This window comes from Oenanthe melanoleuca, chromosome 1 (assembly GCF_029582105.1).
Source record: "Oenanthe melanoleuca isolate GR-GAL-2019-014 chromosome 1, OMel1.0, whole genome shotgun sequence".
NCBI classification, from domain to species: domain Eukaryota; kingdom Metazoa; phylum Chordata; class Aves; order Passeriformes; family Muscicapidae; genus Oenanthe; species Oenanthe melanoleuca.
In genome coordinates this window covers 86,013,913-86,033,197 of record NC_079333.1, presented here as the reverse complement: position 1 = coordinate 86,033,197, position 19,285 = coordinate 86,013,913, and the positions used below count along the sequence as shown (strand labels likewise).

The following is a 19,285-nucleotide window of genomic DNA, read 5'->3' as shown; positions in this document are numbered from 1 at the left end:
CAGAAGCATTTGGACAAGACTTTCAAGCACTTGATGTCATTCTTGGTCTCCTGCTGGGCCAGGAGGATTCCTATGGGTCTTTTCCAACTCAGGATATTTTATGATTCTGTGACCCACATGAGCCCTGGGATCTTTGTTCATGTTTAGTTCTGAAACAAGGACATTTATTTCCCTGTGGCCAGGTGTACTAGAAAATAATCTTTCTGGGCCTAATATGAGCACCTATCAAAGACACAATTTCTATCATTTTGTAAGACATGGGATAAGTATGGTAATTGCTGTCTCAGGGCTGGAGCTCCCTTTAGGCTTGCACAAAAATTGAGTCGGTGATAAGAGCCAGGGCTGTGGGCAATTTTACATGGGTGAGTCTGTGCATACATATCCATTGCTTCAGAGGTAAAGCACTTTGCACTGGATGCATAAAATATGATAATTCCCCAAATGGCAGATTAGAGCGGGAAGAGCACTTATTTAATGTTTTTCTACCCTTATATTTTCACAAGAGCTGGATAAAAACATTAGAAGCCAGGAGCTCTTTTGTCCTTGTTTCTGGTGGACGTGCTAGTCTGCTTTTTTGTGTCTGTACAGGCTTCACAGGTCCCATGGTTTTCAGTAAGAGTTGGAGCTGCAGTAGCTTTGGGACCACAAGGGCTGGAGGACAGAAGTGTGCTGAACAGGAGGAAGGAAAAAGCCAGTGGTGCAGAAGCAGAACACAGCAGGACCCCCCAGTGGGTGAAGAATAACCATGGGACTGCTTGCAGAGCTTGTTGGGGCTGTGGTGTGGTGGCAGGGGGTGCCCTCTGCACAGCCCCACTGCTGGCACTCACGGTTCAGGGGTCACCAGTGTCACCCTAGGGCCAGAGCTGCACTCTCCCTGGGCATCCCCCAGGGCTGGAACAGCCCTGCCAGACAATCCACTTCCCCCTGTGTGCCTCAGCTCCTGCTGAATCCAGACCAAACCCAGCAACAGCATGCAACAGCCTCAGCCAGGGTCAGGCATGGCAGTGGCAGAGGCTGATCTGAGCTCACATATCTCTCCCTGGAAGTGAAAGTGCTGAAAAGACTTTATAAACATTTAGAAAAATGAAAACAGAAGGAGAATATATGAATTTGACACGCTTAAAAAACTGAACTATGCAGAACTAGGTTGCGGAATGTGTTAATTTTAAAAGATAAGAAATACTTCAATAAATGCAAGGCAATGTTGTAACCGATTAGCTTCTGAAAACCTGAGGTAAAAACTGAGTTATACTTATTAGGGTACAATGGAGGTTTAAGTGAGACATGAAAGAGATATGTTCTGACTAATATATTGGATTTCCTGAAATTTTATTAAGTCTGGGGCATGCCTGGCACCGTGCCTTGCTCCACTTTACTGCTACATCATATGAGCACTTGATGTCAACAGAGGGAAAGGAGAAGGCACCAAGAGTGGATTTTTAATTGCGTATTATCACAGTTTGGCCCAAGGAAATGTGATGCCTTAAAGAAGCTAAAATCAAGTCCAAAGCTGCAGTCCTCTTAAAAGCATCATTTTAGGGTCTCCTTGACTCACTTCTGATTGTGCTCAAGCCACTAGAAAAGCCTGCACTGCCACGCTACCTCCTGTACAATGACAGAGGGACCCGGGGAAAAAACAAAGAATAAACTGTAATCGGCACCGAGCCGTAATGAAACTAAATTTTGCCTTAACTGTGTTCAGTTCTTCTGCTGCTGCTGTCACATGCCAGAGGCTTTTGTTCCTAATTGAAAATGATAGCTCCCCGGGTGCAGGGGAGGCGTGTGGCAGCCTTTTATTGCCGTGTGGATGATGTGCCCGCTGTATTTCACACACTGCCTGGAGAAATGCGGCAGATTTTATTGATACGAGGGACCGTCCCTCATCGTGCTTTTTCCTGTCTCCCTTGCATTCTTGGTGCAGCTCATTTCCAATTTTATTAACATCTGGGATGTGGTAGGAAGGCTTCAGTATGAAAATTAGCAGAGGCCTCAGGAAAAAAAAAAATCCCCAGTGCTTGGATTACAGAGATGCACACAAGTATAATTCTGATATTTCAGTAAAATATAACTGAGTGAAAAAAATTCCTCCTGAATTTGTTTCACCAAAAAAGTTAAAGGAATTTAATTTGTCCTCAAAAAGGTTAATTTAGTCTATGAAACCAAGGAGCTTAATGGAAGTGCAAAAGTGAGTATAATTTAGAAACTAAGCTTTCGAATGCAAGATAGGGCTAATGACAAAATAGATCACTTTATAACCATCTACAAGAGTGGTTCATGACTAACAAGGTACTGGGTGGGTGTCCTTTTCTGAGCTGCAGCCCTGCCCCAGGATGGGGAAAGTGGAGGCTGGAAGGTGCCTTGGGCCACTCACCAGCTCTCTGCTTCATATAAATAACCAAACACTGCAGACCTGATCCTCCCCACCCCAGTTACTCTCCCTGGCTTTCTTGTGCTCCCCTCTCTCAGCTAATGAGTATTTCTTTAGACAAAGCTAAGTAGTGCTTTTAACAGTCTTGGGCAAAATTTAGCATTAATTTGGTATGAGTTTCCAGAGCAATTTACTGTCCTATGATCAGGGTAAATGGATGGAGATACAATATGGCAACTGCTTTTCATATTAAGCCATGGGAAATGCTCAAGGATGCATTTTACTGCCTTTAAATCTGAATGAGTGCTGCTCTATTTAATTAAGGGCTCTTCTGTGAGGACTGAAGAATTAAAGGAAGAAGGACTTAATTTTTTGCTTTAAAGTATCTGTTTCAGAGTAGAAAAGAAAGTTTGGGCATTGGATGATTCCTTAAATGGATCCTATTGCTGCATCTCCAAACTGGTGGGAGGTCATCAGAGGAAATTCAGAAACTGCCAGAATGGCCATGCCCTTCAGACAAAGGAGTCACAGCTCAGACCTCAGGGTGGTTTTCCTCAACTTCCTGGTGTTGCTTTAGAGCTGACATCTGAAACTCTTCCAAGGCACCCTGTGCTGTAGCTGCAAACACAGGTAGCCCTGGACCAGCTGAAATGACATCAGTGAAGATGCCATGCAGCTCAGCCTGGCTCTTTTCTGGTACTAAAGGAGTGATATGCACAAAGAGATGTGTATGTAAATACATATATTCATGTGTGTGGTTTATGTATATGTATTTATCACAGCAGTGAAGGCAAAGTCTGTCATATGCTCACAGAATGTTCATAGAATGTGCTGAGTTGGAAGGGACCCATGAGGATCATTGAGTCCAGCTCCAGGCCCTGCAGAGGACACCCCAAGAGTCACACCCTGTGTTCAACTTGTGGAGCAGTAACCAAGGTCTGTCCCTCATCTTGGCTGTTCCCAAGAGCTGCAGGTTGTCAGCCACATCATCAAAGCCTTTGGAAAATCACCTGCTATGCTTTCTAACAGCTGTAAGTTAAACAGGTGTTCTAAAATAGGTCAAATTTGGGAAACTGCCCATGGTCCTTCTTCTCCTGTGGCTCATGAGCCCCTTTCAAGGGATGCTCTGGCTGGTCCCTAAAGGTCTCCATCACAGAGGCAGTGTGTGAAACCAAAATCCTGGCTACCCCTCCTAAAAGGGGCTACAATCACTCACTGATCCAGATTATCATGGCCTTTCCTATGGTATCCATTTACATTCAAACGTCCTTTTATTCATAGATTTGTGTGAGTTATTTGGCTGGCCTACACCAAGTGATCTACAGGCTCAACAATTTATACATACACAACTTGTGTCACTTTCACAGATCTATTGCTCTTTTCCTGCCTTGCAGAGATTCATGCTCATTTTTCTGCATGAGACATATTTAAATGGGAAAATAAAAATGACACATTAATCCTTTCTTTCCTTTGCCTCCCAGATGAGCAAAACTCTTGGAATAAACTCAAGCCTCCTTCTTAATTTATGGAGAAATGAAGAAGTCTAAATCAAGCTCCAAGAAGATTAGATTACAAACTTGGAGTGGAAAAGCTTCAGGGAGACCAGTTCTGCAAGCTGCTGAAAGCTTCGGGTCATTGAACCCCCTGAGCTGCTGTGGACACCTCTTCCCTCCCAGGACAAGACTAAAGAAATCTATTTCCCTGTGGAAAATGCCCCAGGGCACGATGCCAGCCTGCATTGTGCAGGAGTGCTGTGCTGGGCAGCTCTGAAAGTTCTGAATTTTGCAGTGACTTTTTGTTTTTTACAACCAACTGGCACAAAAGCTGCTGCACATCCAGCGTGGGGCATCCAGCATGAGCAGTAACCCCAGCACATGGTGGTGTCTCAGGAAGCAGCTGGTTGCATTTCACGTTTTCAGCTGAGTCCTGTAACTGTTCCTGTGTAAGAACATTGGAGATGTTCAGCACCTGGGCAGTGCTGGCAGGTATAAACCTGGTAATCTAACAAGAGAAATAGGCCACGAGTGCAGCAAATGTTTTCCTGCCTCTTCGAGGCACAGGAGTGTGTTTCATCAGAGGAGAACAAGCTGGGAGCAATAGACATAACAGGATTAAAATGATGGCTGCTCTGTCACTTTCCACGCTAACCTGGATGCCTGAGAATTGCTGAAATATGGTTGAAATGCCGCCGTGATTCATCTTGTTTAAAAAAGTGATTTGTTAAAAGAAAATCCATGCCAAATAACTGAATCTGCTCCATTAAAATAAAATGTAAACACTGGCCCCAAGGTTTAAGCATCACATTTTTTGATAGCCTTTAGGAATTGAAAGGCAATTCTCTCCCCACTCTGCATTATTATATAACCTCATCACAAGATAAACAGCCTCCTTACCCCCAAACACTTTGCAATTTGCATTTAGATTGTTTGATGCCAATGTTCAGGATAAGATACTTCCTAGCTCTGTCAAACAAAACCTGATTGTCATTTAGCAGAGTGGCAGTCAATTTATGTTTCCATTAACACAGATCCCAGACAATTATCTGGGGAGGGGACAGGGAAAATCCTCAACAAATTGCCCTCTTGTCTTCAAGGCCGATTTTCCAGTGGGCAGCTGTCGGGCAAATTCGACACACCCATGAGGAGGAGACAGGGAATGCCTCTCTGCTGGGGAGAAAGGTGTGGGGGCAGCTCCCAGACCCCTTGGCTGTGCAGCATCACACGTGAGAGCCAAGTGCCTCAAGGAGGCAGCAGTGATGTGGGGCAGGGTCACCACCCCTGGGCCAGGGACGTGTCACACACTGACTCCCAGCCTGATTCAGTGGCAAAACCAGAGGTCCCAGTGAGTTTCCTTGGGCATGTGTCCCCTCAGATGTGCTGTCAGACTCTGCCCTGTCTCCAGTGTGTCTCCAGAGTGTCTCCAGTGTCTCCCTGGGCTGTGCCAGTACCATGCTCTCATTGTGGCTCTCCTTGGCCAGCTGGGATGGCAGAGGACATGCCCTCCTGGCGAAGGGATTGCCCTCCACTCCTGCCATGCACACCCCACAGCTGCACTCCTGGGGCCAGCAGGGGGTTGTCCACAGTGACATGACTGACAGCATCTCTACCAAGCCCTCGTGCAGATGCAGAACACAAATGGTTTCCTTCTCTGACAGTAAGTTAAAGACATTTCTCCCAGGGATACTTGCCCTTAACTAAAAAGCCAGTCCTGTCCTTTCCAGTGGCCTCTCTGAGAGGGATGGGCAGGTAGCACCGGCGCAGCCCCACCCCTGGCAGCACTCCTAGCTCATGGGCTTTTCTGCACACACGTGTATGACACAGGAGGCCACAAAGCTCATAATCCTGTGTGCAAGGCCATTCCTGTTGCCTTTACAAAAACACCGCATTCCATCTTGGCTGGTGCAAAAGTGCCATTCGTGTTGGAAACAGCTTTCAGTGACTCCCTGGCCAAGTCAGCAGGATGCTGGCTGTCTTTCCCTGGGGTGCTGGAGTCTCCTTAGGGAGCAAAGAAGAGACCCAAGTAGAGGTAGGCTCAGCTGCAACTGAGCTGTACTGTAAACGTGGGGGGCTCACACAGGCTGGCACGTGCTGCAAGGGGACCACCTTGGCACAAGCTCTTCGCTGTTCTGGCTCGTGGCCCCTTTGCAGCACCGTGGGGCAGGTGGTGCTGCTTGGTGCCTGAGAAAAATTGAGTGGTTTTCTGAAGGGAGGGTAGACACCCATGCCTCAGTGGTTGGAAATACATCTGTGACCACTTGGAAAGTTATTTTTGCTACATGAAAGGCTGGGGCGCGAAGACAGGGCCTTCTCCAGACTGTAGCACCTCTTGGCTTTCCTTCCAGTACAGCTCATTTATTTGGTTTGGCACCAACTAACCAAGCCATGTAGCTGCCAGGTTCACCATGTATAAGGAGCTGCTGATGTCAGGAAGAGCTTTTGGCTGCAGGAAAGCCCTGCAGATGTTGTCCAGGTGGTTCTGCTCTCCATGAGCATTTAGGAACAGTCAGACCGTGTAACAATTTTACGATGATTACTTTTCTTTCAAAACACGGCCTAGATTCCTACCAGACACTGGAGCAGAAGCACAGGGTGACATGCAGTACCAAGGCTGGGTGAAGTGTGCAGTATGTACTGGCAGCAAGAACAGAGAAATGCCAGAGAACAGGACCTGGCAAAGTGTGGAGGGGATTGGCACACCAGCCCAGCTTGGAAGCAGCTGGCAGGCTTCTCTGTGCAGCATTTTGCACCACACTCCTTGTCAGACAGCCAGCAAGGCCTAGCAGAGGGAGAAGTGTTGCCTGCCCACATTTAAATTCTAGTGGTTCCCACATTTCAGAATTTTGACTCAGGATCCAGCTAGGGCAAAAAGAGGCTCGTGTCACCTCCCATGCAGATGCCCTGGTGAGTGAGCTGTGCCTTGCTCACCCCTGCCCTGTGTGCTCCCTAACTGTGCAAAGAATCACCACCTGTGGATGCCTCTTCCAGAGATGTCTCCCACCAAATCAAGGCAAATACATCCTGACCTACTCATGGACTCATGTTCCCCTTCCAGATGCACTGCACTGTGCTGCTGAATGGAAATCTCAGGCCTTGTCCAAAAATGGGCTTACACCCCTCACCTGAGTAAAGGGGCATTCAGTTGCCCAGGGTACACCTGCTCCTTCCCTCTCCTCCAGTTCCATGGCTGTATGCTGCCAAGGAAGGACACCGGAGGACAAGTGGACCCTGTTGACATCACACCCAAGCCTACCCAGGGCAGGAGGAAAGGGGTTTTCTTCTGCCTGCAAACCTGCTCAGCCCCCCAGGTGATCTCAGAGCACCCCTGAAGCCCATTAACACTATTAGAGGCTGCTCTTTTCCTTGCCAGTTTATTGCTTCCACATCCCCTCCTGGTGTCTCTGCCACATCCTTACCCTTACCACCTTGCTGCCTCCTCCTGGCCTGTACTCTCTTTCTCTGGACCTACACACTTCTTCTCCACAAGTAAGTTGTTAACTTCTCAAGACTTTGAAGAAATCCCAGATGTGCCAAAAGAAGAAGCAGAGATTCTAACTCCTGTTCAGGTATCTCTTACCCCTAACAGGTCTCATTTATGTGGGAATTACTATGAGGTTTGCAGAGGAGTCTTCCCTATTTTATTTGCAAACCTCAGAGCTGCTTACCTGCTTGTTCACCTTGTTGTCTAATAGAGAAAGAAACCTCAGTCAAGTTGCCTTAATACTTATTTTATTTAAAGAATCAGAAACACAGTCATTGTAGTTCATTTGTACTCATATCTGCCAACATTTCCTAAACCACGTTAACATTCATGTATAACAAAAACATTTTCTGAGCTGTGCAAAGTTCAAAGGAATTGTTCAATTACTTGAACCCATTTCTAGAAGAACAAACCTGGCATTTTACAAACTGAGGCCACCAGAAGGAATCTTTTCTTTTCCCTGCCCTGTTGCAGGAGATGGAGATGCCCCCTCCTCCCTCTTTTCCTGGCATTACAAGTAAAAACCAGAACCACAGTATGAGTCAAACCTCTCAGGACTTTCTGAATGGCACTGGGTCATGTTTTTGTATCACTGGGCTGTATTAAGTTCACCTTAATACTTGTGCTCCTGGCATGGAAGTGATTTGTCCAAGATTATTACTCAGTAACCCAAACTGTGATAAGCAATAAAGAGGGCCCAGAAACAGCTGCTATCAAAATAGAACACCTCCTCCCCCCTTCCCCTCACATGTTTCCTAGAGGAAGGTATGATTGGAAGGGTTGTTGAACATTCAAAAAACCATCATCCTCCTTGCAAAATATATTTTAAAGCACTGATTTAATGATATGACATCTGCATGTTTTCCTTGATCCTCTCACACACCAACTTTTGTCCTCTTAAAGTTAAGCATAAAACAGTGGAAATCTGGAACCATTTTAGATCTGGCTAAACAGAATAGGCAGCATGCAAGCTGCCATCCTGTTTCATTTTTCTGACTGTAGTAAATAGCCATGGAACAGAATTTTAAGAGCGTTTTAACTACTGTAAGTTGTCAGAAAAAAATCTCATCTCTGACAGATCTAACCCAGAATTTTTATTGAAATCAATAACACACATTTTGGCATTGCTGACTGCCTAACTGTGCAGTTTACTGTTTGAGGTGCAGCGACACCAGTTCTGACCTGGACCAAATAAGTGGAACAGATATGGCTCTAACCTCAAGCAAGTCTTTCCAGAAGACATTTCTTCAGTCTCTGATTGGTTATAAAAAGTCAATTTCCTCTTAACAGTAACTAAATTTTTAGTGACTGACTCATTACAATCTGGAATATCAACAGATGCGGCAACATCAAGTATAAAAAGAAACACCCTGAAAGTGAAGCCTCCCGGTTTGAAGGTGCTATACTTGGCCATAAACTGTGTTTCTGGAATTGGTTTGTTAACATGTGACAGCAAGAAGAACTTATTTTACAGAGAACAAAGTCACAGAGCTGAACTTAAACAGGAATGCTCACTTACATGGGTTTTGATATGTACTAGTACACACGGCTTGAATGAAAACAAAACTTACACCTTTGCATATGAAATACTGGTAACGCAGTGATGATGCTCACCCACCGGGCCTCTTTGTTTTAATAAGATCATCTCCAGGTTACAGTGCCTCCAACATGCTTTCAAACACCCACCACATGTGGGCTTTGGCAAACAGCCAGCTGCTATCAGAGGCAAGGTATGGATACAGCTATGAAAGGCCTTTCAACATGATTCACTCCTCAAGAGTCGGTGTCTTTTTAAATACTCTCAACAATTCCATTATGACTTTTTTCTCATTCTTTTTCATACAAATTACTGGCTAAACTCACCTTGCATTTATTGCACCTTTAAGTCCCTGGTAGATGGAAGCTTATATTGCCTGACACAGTTTGTATTGTAGCTTGACGACGTTAAGAAATCCAACAGTCTCCAGAACTGTACATTTCTACAGTAAGAAATCACATTTCCATAACACTAATTACTGCTGTCACAGATCAGCTCTCGTCTCTGTCATGCAACAACAGAGGAAAACTCCAAGGTCCCTGTGTGTGCTAGAACCTGCAGTGTTCTTCTTATTGCCATGAAAAAGTCAATTAAAATTACTCCTCTGGGAATGACTTCCAATTCTGGAGTCATTATCACTCTCCAGACAGAACGCTGTGCTTCAGCATGGGTCTTCAGCCACTCTAAATATGTAGGAGAGAGCAAGCATGTGTGTGCTCCACAGGCAGCCCCCCCAGGTATATTTATCGGTGACCATGCAGCTTTTTCTCTTTTCCTCTATGATGCAAGAACAAGCAGTCTGATCTCAATCTTCAGGTACGTTTCTAATTTCATATGTTGAATGCAAATCTTGTTGCAGCCTCTCTGTTTAACCAAATCTTTAACAATTAAAAAAAATAGCACCAGATGTATGAAAAAGAGGAAATGTCTGATCTAGTAGGAATATATATAAAGTAGAGCAATTCTTACAGTAAAAAGGTACGTCGTACAAAAAAGCAATGGAAAGTGATACCGAAGGACAAAAATCCATGCTGCATATAGTACGGGCAGAAGACAGGCAAAAGGGATTCTGCTCAAATAACCACAGTTTAATGGTGGAGCCGTGCTTCCTCCAGGACCTCCCTGGCAGCAGTGCCAGGACACGGGGTGGTGTGGCACTCTGAGTACTTAACACCGACACGCACCAACAAACCTGCGCAGCATATCTTTGAGGTATATAGAAAGCATGACATTAACATTTTGGACCCCTCATTCTGACTTGCACAATGATGCACTGATCTTTAGCTGGGGTTTTCTCCACCCTCCCCTCTTCTTCCCTTGGTAAAAACAAAATCCCAGTTTAAGAGCTTCCTAGCACACCTCCTTGAACTCTCAAATCCGTCTTGCATAGGCCAGTAATAAGAACACTGCAGCTCTGACAAATAAGTTACAGCAATATAACAGCTTTCCTCTTAATTTTTTTAAAGATATCTTCTCTATAATTTACACAAAAGGTTAACAGCCAGAGTTTAGTCATTACAGTCCAGATGGGCGTCCTTTCAGTCTGTGATTCCAGGTGGAAGGCACTACTTCAACGTATCACTGTATGCACCGCACACGGTCTCAGGAGCACAGCGGGACACTGTGTCTCCAGAGCTGCAGACTGAAGGGCCTGGGGGAAGTCTTTGGAAATAAAAATGGCAGTGGTTATCAGTCCAGTTTCTCTTTGCTGTCTCTTCTTGTGCTATGCAGTTTCCCCTGAAAGCTCCTCAGTTGAGAGAGCGGCGATTCGTCCTCAGAAGCTCTCGACAAAGCTCCCGGGGAAGAGGCCCGTCCTGCCGTTCCTCTGCAACGTCCCTTTGTACCAGCCATCCTCCCGCTTCTTGTGCACAAACACAATGTCACCTTCCTTCAGTTCGATCTCCGCCTCGCTCTGCGGCGGGTACGGGACCACAACGCGGTACCTGTGGGGAAAACGTGCAAACACTTGGTTAAGCTGCACTTAATGGGAGCTGCTGGGCACCAGTACTGGAGATCTTGGGTAAAAAACTTTTGGAAATATCCATAAGTTACATTTTCACACACTAGTTGTATGTGATGCAGCTACATTTTCTACTAAAACTGAGTAAGATGGGAATTTCTGGCCCGCTTGGCTGGACAATTGACCAGGATGTACTCTGGAGCCAGTCCATGAAAGCAGGAACATGTTGTCAATGCATGGACCACTCATGGTGTCCCTGCTTCCAGCTGCCTGCTGAGCCTGTGCCAGGACTTGGCTGCTTTATCCTGGTGCTGCATCTCTGCTGTAACATCTTATTCAGCTCTGCATTTGCTCCAGCCAAAAATCATAGCATCACAGAATGACAGAACAGTTTGGGCTGGAAGAGAGTTTAAAGGTCATCTTGTTCAATCCCTCTGCCAGAGGCAGGAACATTTTCAACTCAAGCAGGTTGCTCAGAGCCCACATGCCAACTGCATAAATCAGCTGGGTGTCATCTGGAAAATTCCTGAGGGTGCCCTCAATCCCACCATCTTTGTTATTGATGAAGATATTGAACAGCACTGGTCCCAGTGTGGACCCCTGAGGGACACCACTTGTCACCAATGTCGATTGGGACACTCTGGATATGACTGTCCAACCAATTCCTGATCCACCAAACAGTCCACCCATGAAATCCATCCTCCTCCAATTTAGAGAGAAATGTTCTGAGGGGCCATGTCAAGGACCTTACAGAAGTCCAGACATATGATATGCCCTCTTCCCTTGTCCACTGATGATGAGAAATGGGGTTTGCAATGTTCCCACTGCCTGTGAAACCAGCAGAAGTTAGCTAAAGCAGTTCATATTTTTCTTCTTATGTTTCTTGAGAATGTACTTGGGGTCCCTCAAACCTGGAAGGGAAGCTAAAATGGAGAGGTATCAAGTGACTTTCAAAGCACTCTCCAAACCAACGGGGAGCCCCAGTTTTGAACCATTCACAGGGCTCTCTGGGAACTTAGTTTTCAAGTGTCACTTCATTTCAATGAAGTAATGATGTGTCTGAGCCTGATACAGCTATTCTGCACTCAGAGCTTATCAGCAGGCGTCCTTCTGAGAGCACAGACTGGGCCATTTTCTATCAACGCACTTGTGTGCAGAGCAGAGAATATATTTCTACTGCACAGTTGTGTTTTTTTACCTTCAGCACTTCTGTAGTCATCTGGCATTTGGTTAACAGTCAATAACTGTCTTGCTAATTGCAAAGTAATGAATATAGTAAGATAGTTAAAAGTTACCAATTGATTACCTGCAGCCCATCTCCTGAGAATTAATATATTCACAACTGCTGCTGGCCACCAGTGCCTGAGTCCTGTTTGTTACAAGGTGAGTACTGATTTAAGGTAATATCCTGTCCCTGGGGACTTTAACATGCCCTGGAGGCTGTGGACCATGCTCTGAGGCTATTCTCGGTGAGGTACTACCAAAGAAAGGGGCTCTCCAGTGACAGTCACCCATTTTCTTTGCAGACTTTGCTCAGGTGCCTAGTGACTTCAGTTCTGAAACCAGGCACTCCACTTTGGCATGACACTGGAAATATCAGCTATGCCTGGAGATCTCCACAGCCAAACAACCCATTACTTGGAAAAGCATTAAACTCCATTTGGAGCAGGGGTTCTGTTCTAATACCTGACTATGGCTTTTTTATCTTGACAGAGCAATACAGTAGTGGTAAATATATGTGTTCAAGTGCCATCAAAAATTTGCCGATCCTCTCTGTACCTTGGCTAATAAATCTAATTGTCACTTCCTTCCTCTGTGGAAAAGCAAATAACAGGGGTTGAAACGTGTGCAGGAAAATGGTCTATCAAGCTATCATCTGTGGAACTGCTACCCTTATAATATGAAGCTTTGCCAATTACACTCATTATGCAAATGAATGCACACATTATTTCAAACACTCTGCTGCAGTGTTGATTAATTAAATTATCAGAGTGGAACAATTTCAGCTAAGATGATGCCAAGTTTCAGATCTCACTACTCTTATGCACAATCACAGCACACTGGAGTTCTGCGTCAGAAACTAAAGAGGCCTTGAGAAAGAAAAAAAAAGGTTGGACCTCAATGTTAGTTGAGTGCTGTGGAGGTATTCACAGACTGTTCTGACAAGTCAGGAAACAGAAACTCAGAAAAAGGTGGTGCCTTGGGCAGGGTCACTCTGAAGACCCAGCTGGGACTGCCAGCACCTCATGTTATACCAAAAGCACAGACACCTCCTTTTAAAGCAAAACTACGTCCTCAGAGTGATGAGCTGCTAGTCCCTAAATGGTTCACATGAGGAGACAGGTGACCACACTCAATAGGAATGCACTCGCTTGTCATAAAAGGGGTTCTACACAGCATCTTCTTGGCAATTTAGAGAAATAAATCTCAGTCACTGCATTATGAAATGAGGTGCTTTTTCCCACTCAGGAAACCCTAAATGCTATGGTTTAAATTTAATTAACTACAGTACCTCACAAGACAGTACCAAAGAAGTTTTTGATAGAATAACAAAATGCCAGCTATGAAAGACCTTGAAAATCACTTAAGAACTCCTCTGTGAGAGATGGAAAAAGATGGGATGCCTTTTCCCTCGACAGGTTTGAAGCAGAGCCTGGAAGAGGCAGCCTGGTGGGGGCTGCAGGGGCAGATCCCGGCACGGCGCTGGCATAGGGAGCTGTGCCACCCCTCCACACCTCCAGGTGGCACCTCAGCCTCGCTTATCCTCTGCCATGGACTTGCAAGGACAGCTATTAGCCGTAGTTTTTTGGCAGAAAAGGTCTCTTCTCCCAGACATCCTCCCTCACTCCCAAAAAGGCAGTCTGGGATGCTTCTATTTATATCTCCCCTTTTGTCCCCTTTTCGAGAAGATGCTATAAAACTGTAGGTTTTCCTATACCAAACTGTTGCTTGGCATTTTAGGTGGGTCTCAGTCTTCACAATTTTGTCTGTGTCACATTCCACCTATAAATTACCAATTTTCAAAAATGCTAATTAGCTGGGCAACAATTATAATGACAAGTGTGGCAACCATCTCTGACCACTATTAACAGTATTTGGTATTTTCTCTTGTAAATTGTGCAAATCTATCTGATATAGTTATAATTCTGCCAAATGTTGGTCACTGTGGCCCAAATTCTCTTCAGCAATTGGCTATATCAGGGTGAGGGTCCAACATACAGCCCAATGGCCTCATCATTTTCAAGAATAATGAGGGGTTTTGCAGCACCAGCAGGACCCATATGAGCACTTCCACAAACTGCTCTCAGGTCCTATATTTAGGAGTAAAGACCTGTCCTGTGGTCCCACTGGAATGTCAGGGATGGTGTTCCTTCAGAAAATCACTCAGTCTCAGCCAGGTTAAAAACATTAAAACCACCTCAAAATAGCACAGGTTTAGGCTTGTATGAGCACTGAAAGTAAAATCTCTGCTGATTCATGCTCCAAGCTATCCTAGCTCTGTGGGACCACAGAGGTTGCATTTCTCTTCCTTTTTTAGCACTGGGCCTCTCTTGTATTTTTCTCTTAGGGGACAGACTTGATGTTGGACATTTCCATTGCTGGCTTATGTGGCATCCTTGGATTGGTCACTTCATCCCTGGAGGCTGCTGTCCAGGATGGGCAGCGGCCTGGGAAGGGTCCTTGGTGCACAAGAGATAATACATGAGGAGAGGTGCAAGTAGGACCAGCAAGGTCAGGGAACGGGGGACCCGGAGAATGTGGTAAAGTAAGGGACAAGGTGGAGGAAGAGGGAGGCTGATGGGAGAAAAACTGGGAGCAGAGGAAGAAACGTGACCATGATGAAAACTGAAAGCCATGATGGAAGGTGTGGGTATGGCTGCTGAGGGGGGAAGCTCTGCTGAGCTGAGTCTGGGAGAGCAAAAAGCCTTGGTGGGAGGGAGCCTGGGGCAGGGACATGGCATCCCAAGAAGTAGGAGATGGTATCAGTACAGGCTGGCACTGGGGCTGAGGGTGGGATGGGCACCCTGGCAGCATCTCACTGAGCTGGGAATGGGTCCATCCTCTGCTGTCAGCAAAGACCTTGCAATTCCCCTGTCCCATCTTCATAGCACTTGTTTTCACAGCCAAAAGAAATACTTCTCCCACCCAGCCCTCCCTTTGCTACTCCTACTGAAATCTGGAAGTTGCAAATAAGATTCCTAACCTCAGATGTCACATAATGGAAGCTCTGGTTTTGTTTCTTTTAAAGAAGGAAAGTGATTAAAAATATTGTGTGTAGATACATAAAGACATCTACAACCTTAAAAGCACATGCGTTTCACACCCATGCACCTGAGATGAAAAAAAAAGGCAAATAAAATGGTCCATGACTTTACTTCTGCTGCCTTGCAATATAATCTTTTATTATATGATTGCATACTATTTTTCCTGTAGGATGTCTGCTTCATTTAGTGCACAAGATGCAGCTCTGGATGTGAGTCAAGGCTCTGACATGAGAGCTATCCCACCTTTTGCAGAGGTTGGAATATCTCTAGCAAGTGGCCATGACAAAATGCACTGAGTAGTGTAGACTCCTTCAGCTGTAAAGCCTCGTGCCACACTTTCCGCAGAGAGAGACTCATCTCATGCACACTGGCGGTGTAGGAGTCGTGTCTGGTCTAAATGATTCATACAGGCCCTCTGTCAGTGTGCAGGCAGGCACTGAATGGTATTGATCAGAACTGATCAGAAATAAATGGCTGAACTCAGCCATGGACACTAAAAAAAAACAAATATTCACTGAGTGTATTCAGGACACTGATGGAACTAGAGCAACTTAAGAAAATTTGCAATGAGGCAAATTAGGTCTGCAGGGCTGACCTCCAGTCTGATCCCATTTAGAGTGTTTGAATTTAATTAGTGCAAGTTCCTGTTTCTTAAAATATCATGCACTAAGGACAGGTTGCACGAGTCCAGTCCTGTGACTCCAACAGGTCTTTTATGCATTAGAGATACACAGTTAGTTTTGGAGGCAATGGACAATCAGTGCCAATGGAGCATCTAGCCCAGTTAACCACTGCTCTTGTTTACCAGTGGAACTCTGTTTTTTCATCCTTTCACTGGCAAATTGCAGGGACCTGCAAGGCACCTCTGCACACTACAAGTCAAAACCTGCCTCTCCATAGTATGGTGACTGAATCGACAGCCTTAGAAGAACAAGTCTCAGTTGGGTCTTTTATCTTTCTGCTGGAAATATCTCAGGATTCAATTTCTGAGATGGCTGGTTCCCAGTCCTAACGCAGGTATCCCTACTCAGAGAAGCACTTAACCATGTGAATACACGTCACTGTCCAGTCAGAAATTACTCCTTGGGTCATTTATCTAGTATCACGTTCCAGGAATGAAAAGAACCCTTCTTCTGCTTTCCTTTTTGGCAAAGAAGACATACGAGCACAGCAAAATTGAAGTCAATAGACGTTAAGCACATGCTTGAATGCTTCCTTGAACTGGGAGCTCAATTTCTAATGTGGCAGTGATTTGTAGAAAGATACATGGAAACACAGAGGGATCTATTTTAAAGGTCAAACTTACTGCTCCCATCTCATTCTGCAGCACTGGTGTGGTTATAACTTGTTTGAAGGCTGCACAAAAACCATAGAAACGCAGTACAGATATGCCAGTCGTGACAATAAGTCTGGCCACAGCTGCTTTATCACAATATAACACAGCAGAGTTAGTGCCAGTTACTATAAAAGAGTCAACAACGCGTGACATGTTTTACTCAGGTTCGCCTCTGGGAACAGTGCCAGGCAGTGAGGGGAACATGACTCACACACACACGCACACTCAACTCTCCTGTTTTGCTTAATGTACAGTCACATTTTCTTGAAGGGGGTGGCAAGGGAAGCACTTTGTTTTGGTGCTGCCAGGCACACAGCACACCCCTCCTGGGAGCTGACAGTGTCAGTGGGATGTGGGCAAGGTTCTGGCCCGGTGCCTGCCTCACCACAGTGTGTCCCTGTACTGGTCCTGTTTCTTGCACCAGCAGAAACTGGATGGAGGAGTAGGTGGAAAAATGTGTGGGGCACACACAGCCTGACGGGGCATTCACTTGGCAGTCAATCACTGCCACATGAAGTGACAAGGACACCACCTGGGAAATTTCTCTGCTCTGCTGCTGGGATTGCTGGATGCTTTGTGGCAGAGAGCATCTGAAGGAATGTGGTTTTATAAACTGGTACTGGAAACTACACCCAGAAGGCAGAGATGGGCTCTGACTACCCCAGCAAATCAGACAAATATGAAAGCTAAATGACAAGAGAGCTAGGAGCAATTTCCTTCCTAATCCAGTCATCCATAGCCAGGCTTTGGAATATCAAGAAGAAGAAAATTGTTTTCTTCTCTATGTACAAAAAAGGAAAAAAAAAAAAAAGGACAGTATAAACACTAACAGCACCTCTGAGAGGGTGACGCTTCACCTTTCTGTCTACCTGGAAGAGTCTGCACTGTCAGGCAGCAGAATAGGCAATTAATTCCTTAACCAGTGAATGAGCTGCAAGCAATCAGAGCCCTCTAATGCACCTCTTGGTGCACTGGGTTTGATCAGTAACCTGGATGTGGCGAGTGCTGGAGCTGCAAGCCAACCTCTATAGGAAAAGTAGCGGTGCTCTGCTGCCTGCATGAGCCTCATTTTGAATGCCGTAAATATTAAGGAATGTGCTACTTCTTCCAACCTTTCAGTGCTCTGTTTCTGTGTGCACAGATGGGCGTTGGGAGACAGAAAGCCAAGTACAGCTAAGTGTACTGAAATGCTTTGCAGCTTTTTAAAATTTCTTCCAGCATCTGAATCTGTTTATCTAACCTTTTTTTCCTTCTCCTCCCTTTTCTTTCTCAGAGAATTGCTCCTACTGTGCGGATGAAATGCACCAAAATGCAAACAAGCAAAATACAGAGCTGAGTGACGTTGAATGCAAGTTGCTCCATTGCCAGATGTGAAAAGAACAAGTGGTTTGAAAACCGTAATTTGTTTTAAAAAAAGTATAATTTGGTACTTCTGAGAAATTTGATTATTTAATGAGCACAGATGGATGTGGGATGAATTTCTAGCAGACAAGTGTTTAATGTATCTGCTCAGATTATTCCAGGACTAAGCATTATCCTTCCTAGTGCATGAAGGTAATTAATATTTCCCATTATGGACATGAAAAAAACCTGTATGATCAGTTAAGGAATGCAGATACACCAATGATACGGAAGTTAATTCATAAATCAATTAAAAAATCTTGCCTGCTGTGTATAATTATGGTTACTTCAATTATAGCTTATTTTCAAATTTAAGACTTAGGAATCAAAATACATAAAATCAAAGTTCCTTATCACCATATATTGCAGCTGGAAGCATTTACTCAGTTTTAGCACTCTAAATCTATTTGCTCCTGATTCCAGCACAGCTAAGAGAATGCAGGTAACCTTTGTGTCACTGGTTCTATTCTGCCACTTAAAATAGTCATCAGTTAAATGTTTCCCTATCTGGACCACCCTGAGGTAGACTGAGAAATTTGTAGGGTATGGGACTAGCCCTGGCATATTAAATAATGTGTCTGAAGTTCTCTGTAATAAAGCTTTGAGAGCAGCATATTAACATCTAATTCTGGAGATGTCAGGGGCTGTACTCCCCAGCTTCTCTTCATGGTTACAGTTAACTAAAGGTGCAGCAGCCCACTGATTTAGTTACATTCGTGATAAATCTGGTTTATATTGATTTAACTTTTCTTATAGCATTAATCTGAACTGATATAGACCAAATTAAGTGTGCCTAAATAGGGATTGGTTTTTCACTCCTTTTACTAAATTACTTTTTCATGGATTTTACAGGCAAGAGACTACTGCAATAGTCTGTTCTCACTGCCTTCATTACAATGCTGAAGGACTTGCCTGTATTTATTTCTGCTTCAAGTCTAACAGCTGCACCTGAACAAAAGCATCTCTTTCAGAAAAAATGCCAAATCTAGTGTAAGAATATTCCCATGTCTGTCCTGACTGCAATCTCTTACAGACTGTTACCATGCCATCCCTACACTCTTTACCACGTGTACCAGAGCACCCTGTGTCTCTCATTGCAAGTGTGTAATTTTAAATCTTCTATTTTTCTTATGATGCTTCTCTGAGTCCACTTCACTTTGCATCAGGGAAACACACAGTTATTCTGTGTTCACCTGACCAGTAGCTGAATTAGCTCTGTACCAACAGATCTGCACTACCCATCACCTACCTCCCACTTCTGCAACAGCAAAGGTTTTATGTTGACAGTTCAGGTTCAGGACCCCACTCTTGTTGGGCTGAACTACCTACATTAATAACCATTTTCTAGTGAGTTCTGATATAGAGTTAAATTTGATGCCAGTGAATCAATTTTCAATCCACTTAGTATCTGCTGGGTTGGTTGAGTACAGTTTACTCAGAA

The 19,285-nt window shown here is 44.7% G+C and overlaps 1 protein-coding gene across 1 annotated transcript in view; it reads right to left on the bottom strand.

Annotated features, from left to right (window-relative positions):
* Positions 1-7,576: 7,576 nt before the first annotated feature.
* Positions 7,577-19,285, bottom strand: part of SH3RF3 (SH3 domain containing ring finger 3) — a 241,159-nt gene continuing 229,450 nt past the window's right edge. Inside the window, exon 10 of the mRNA XM_056499356.1 lies at positions 7,577-10,825. Coding sequence (XP_056355331.1) covers positions 10,657-10,825 — 169 coding nt within the window. The 3' untranslated portion in view covers positions 7,577-10,656. The remainder of the gene's footprint in view (positions 10,826-19,285) is intronic.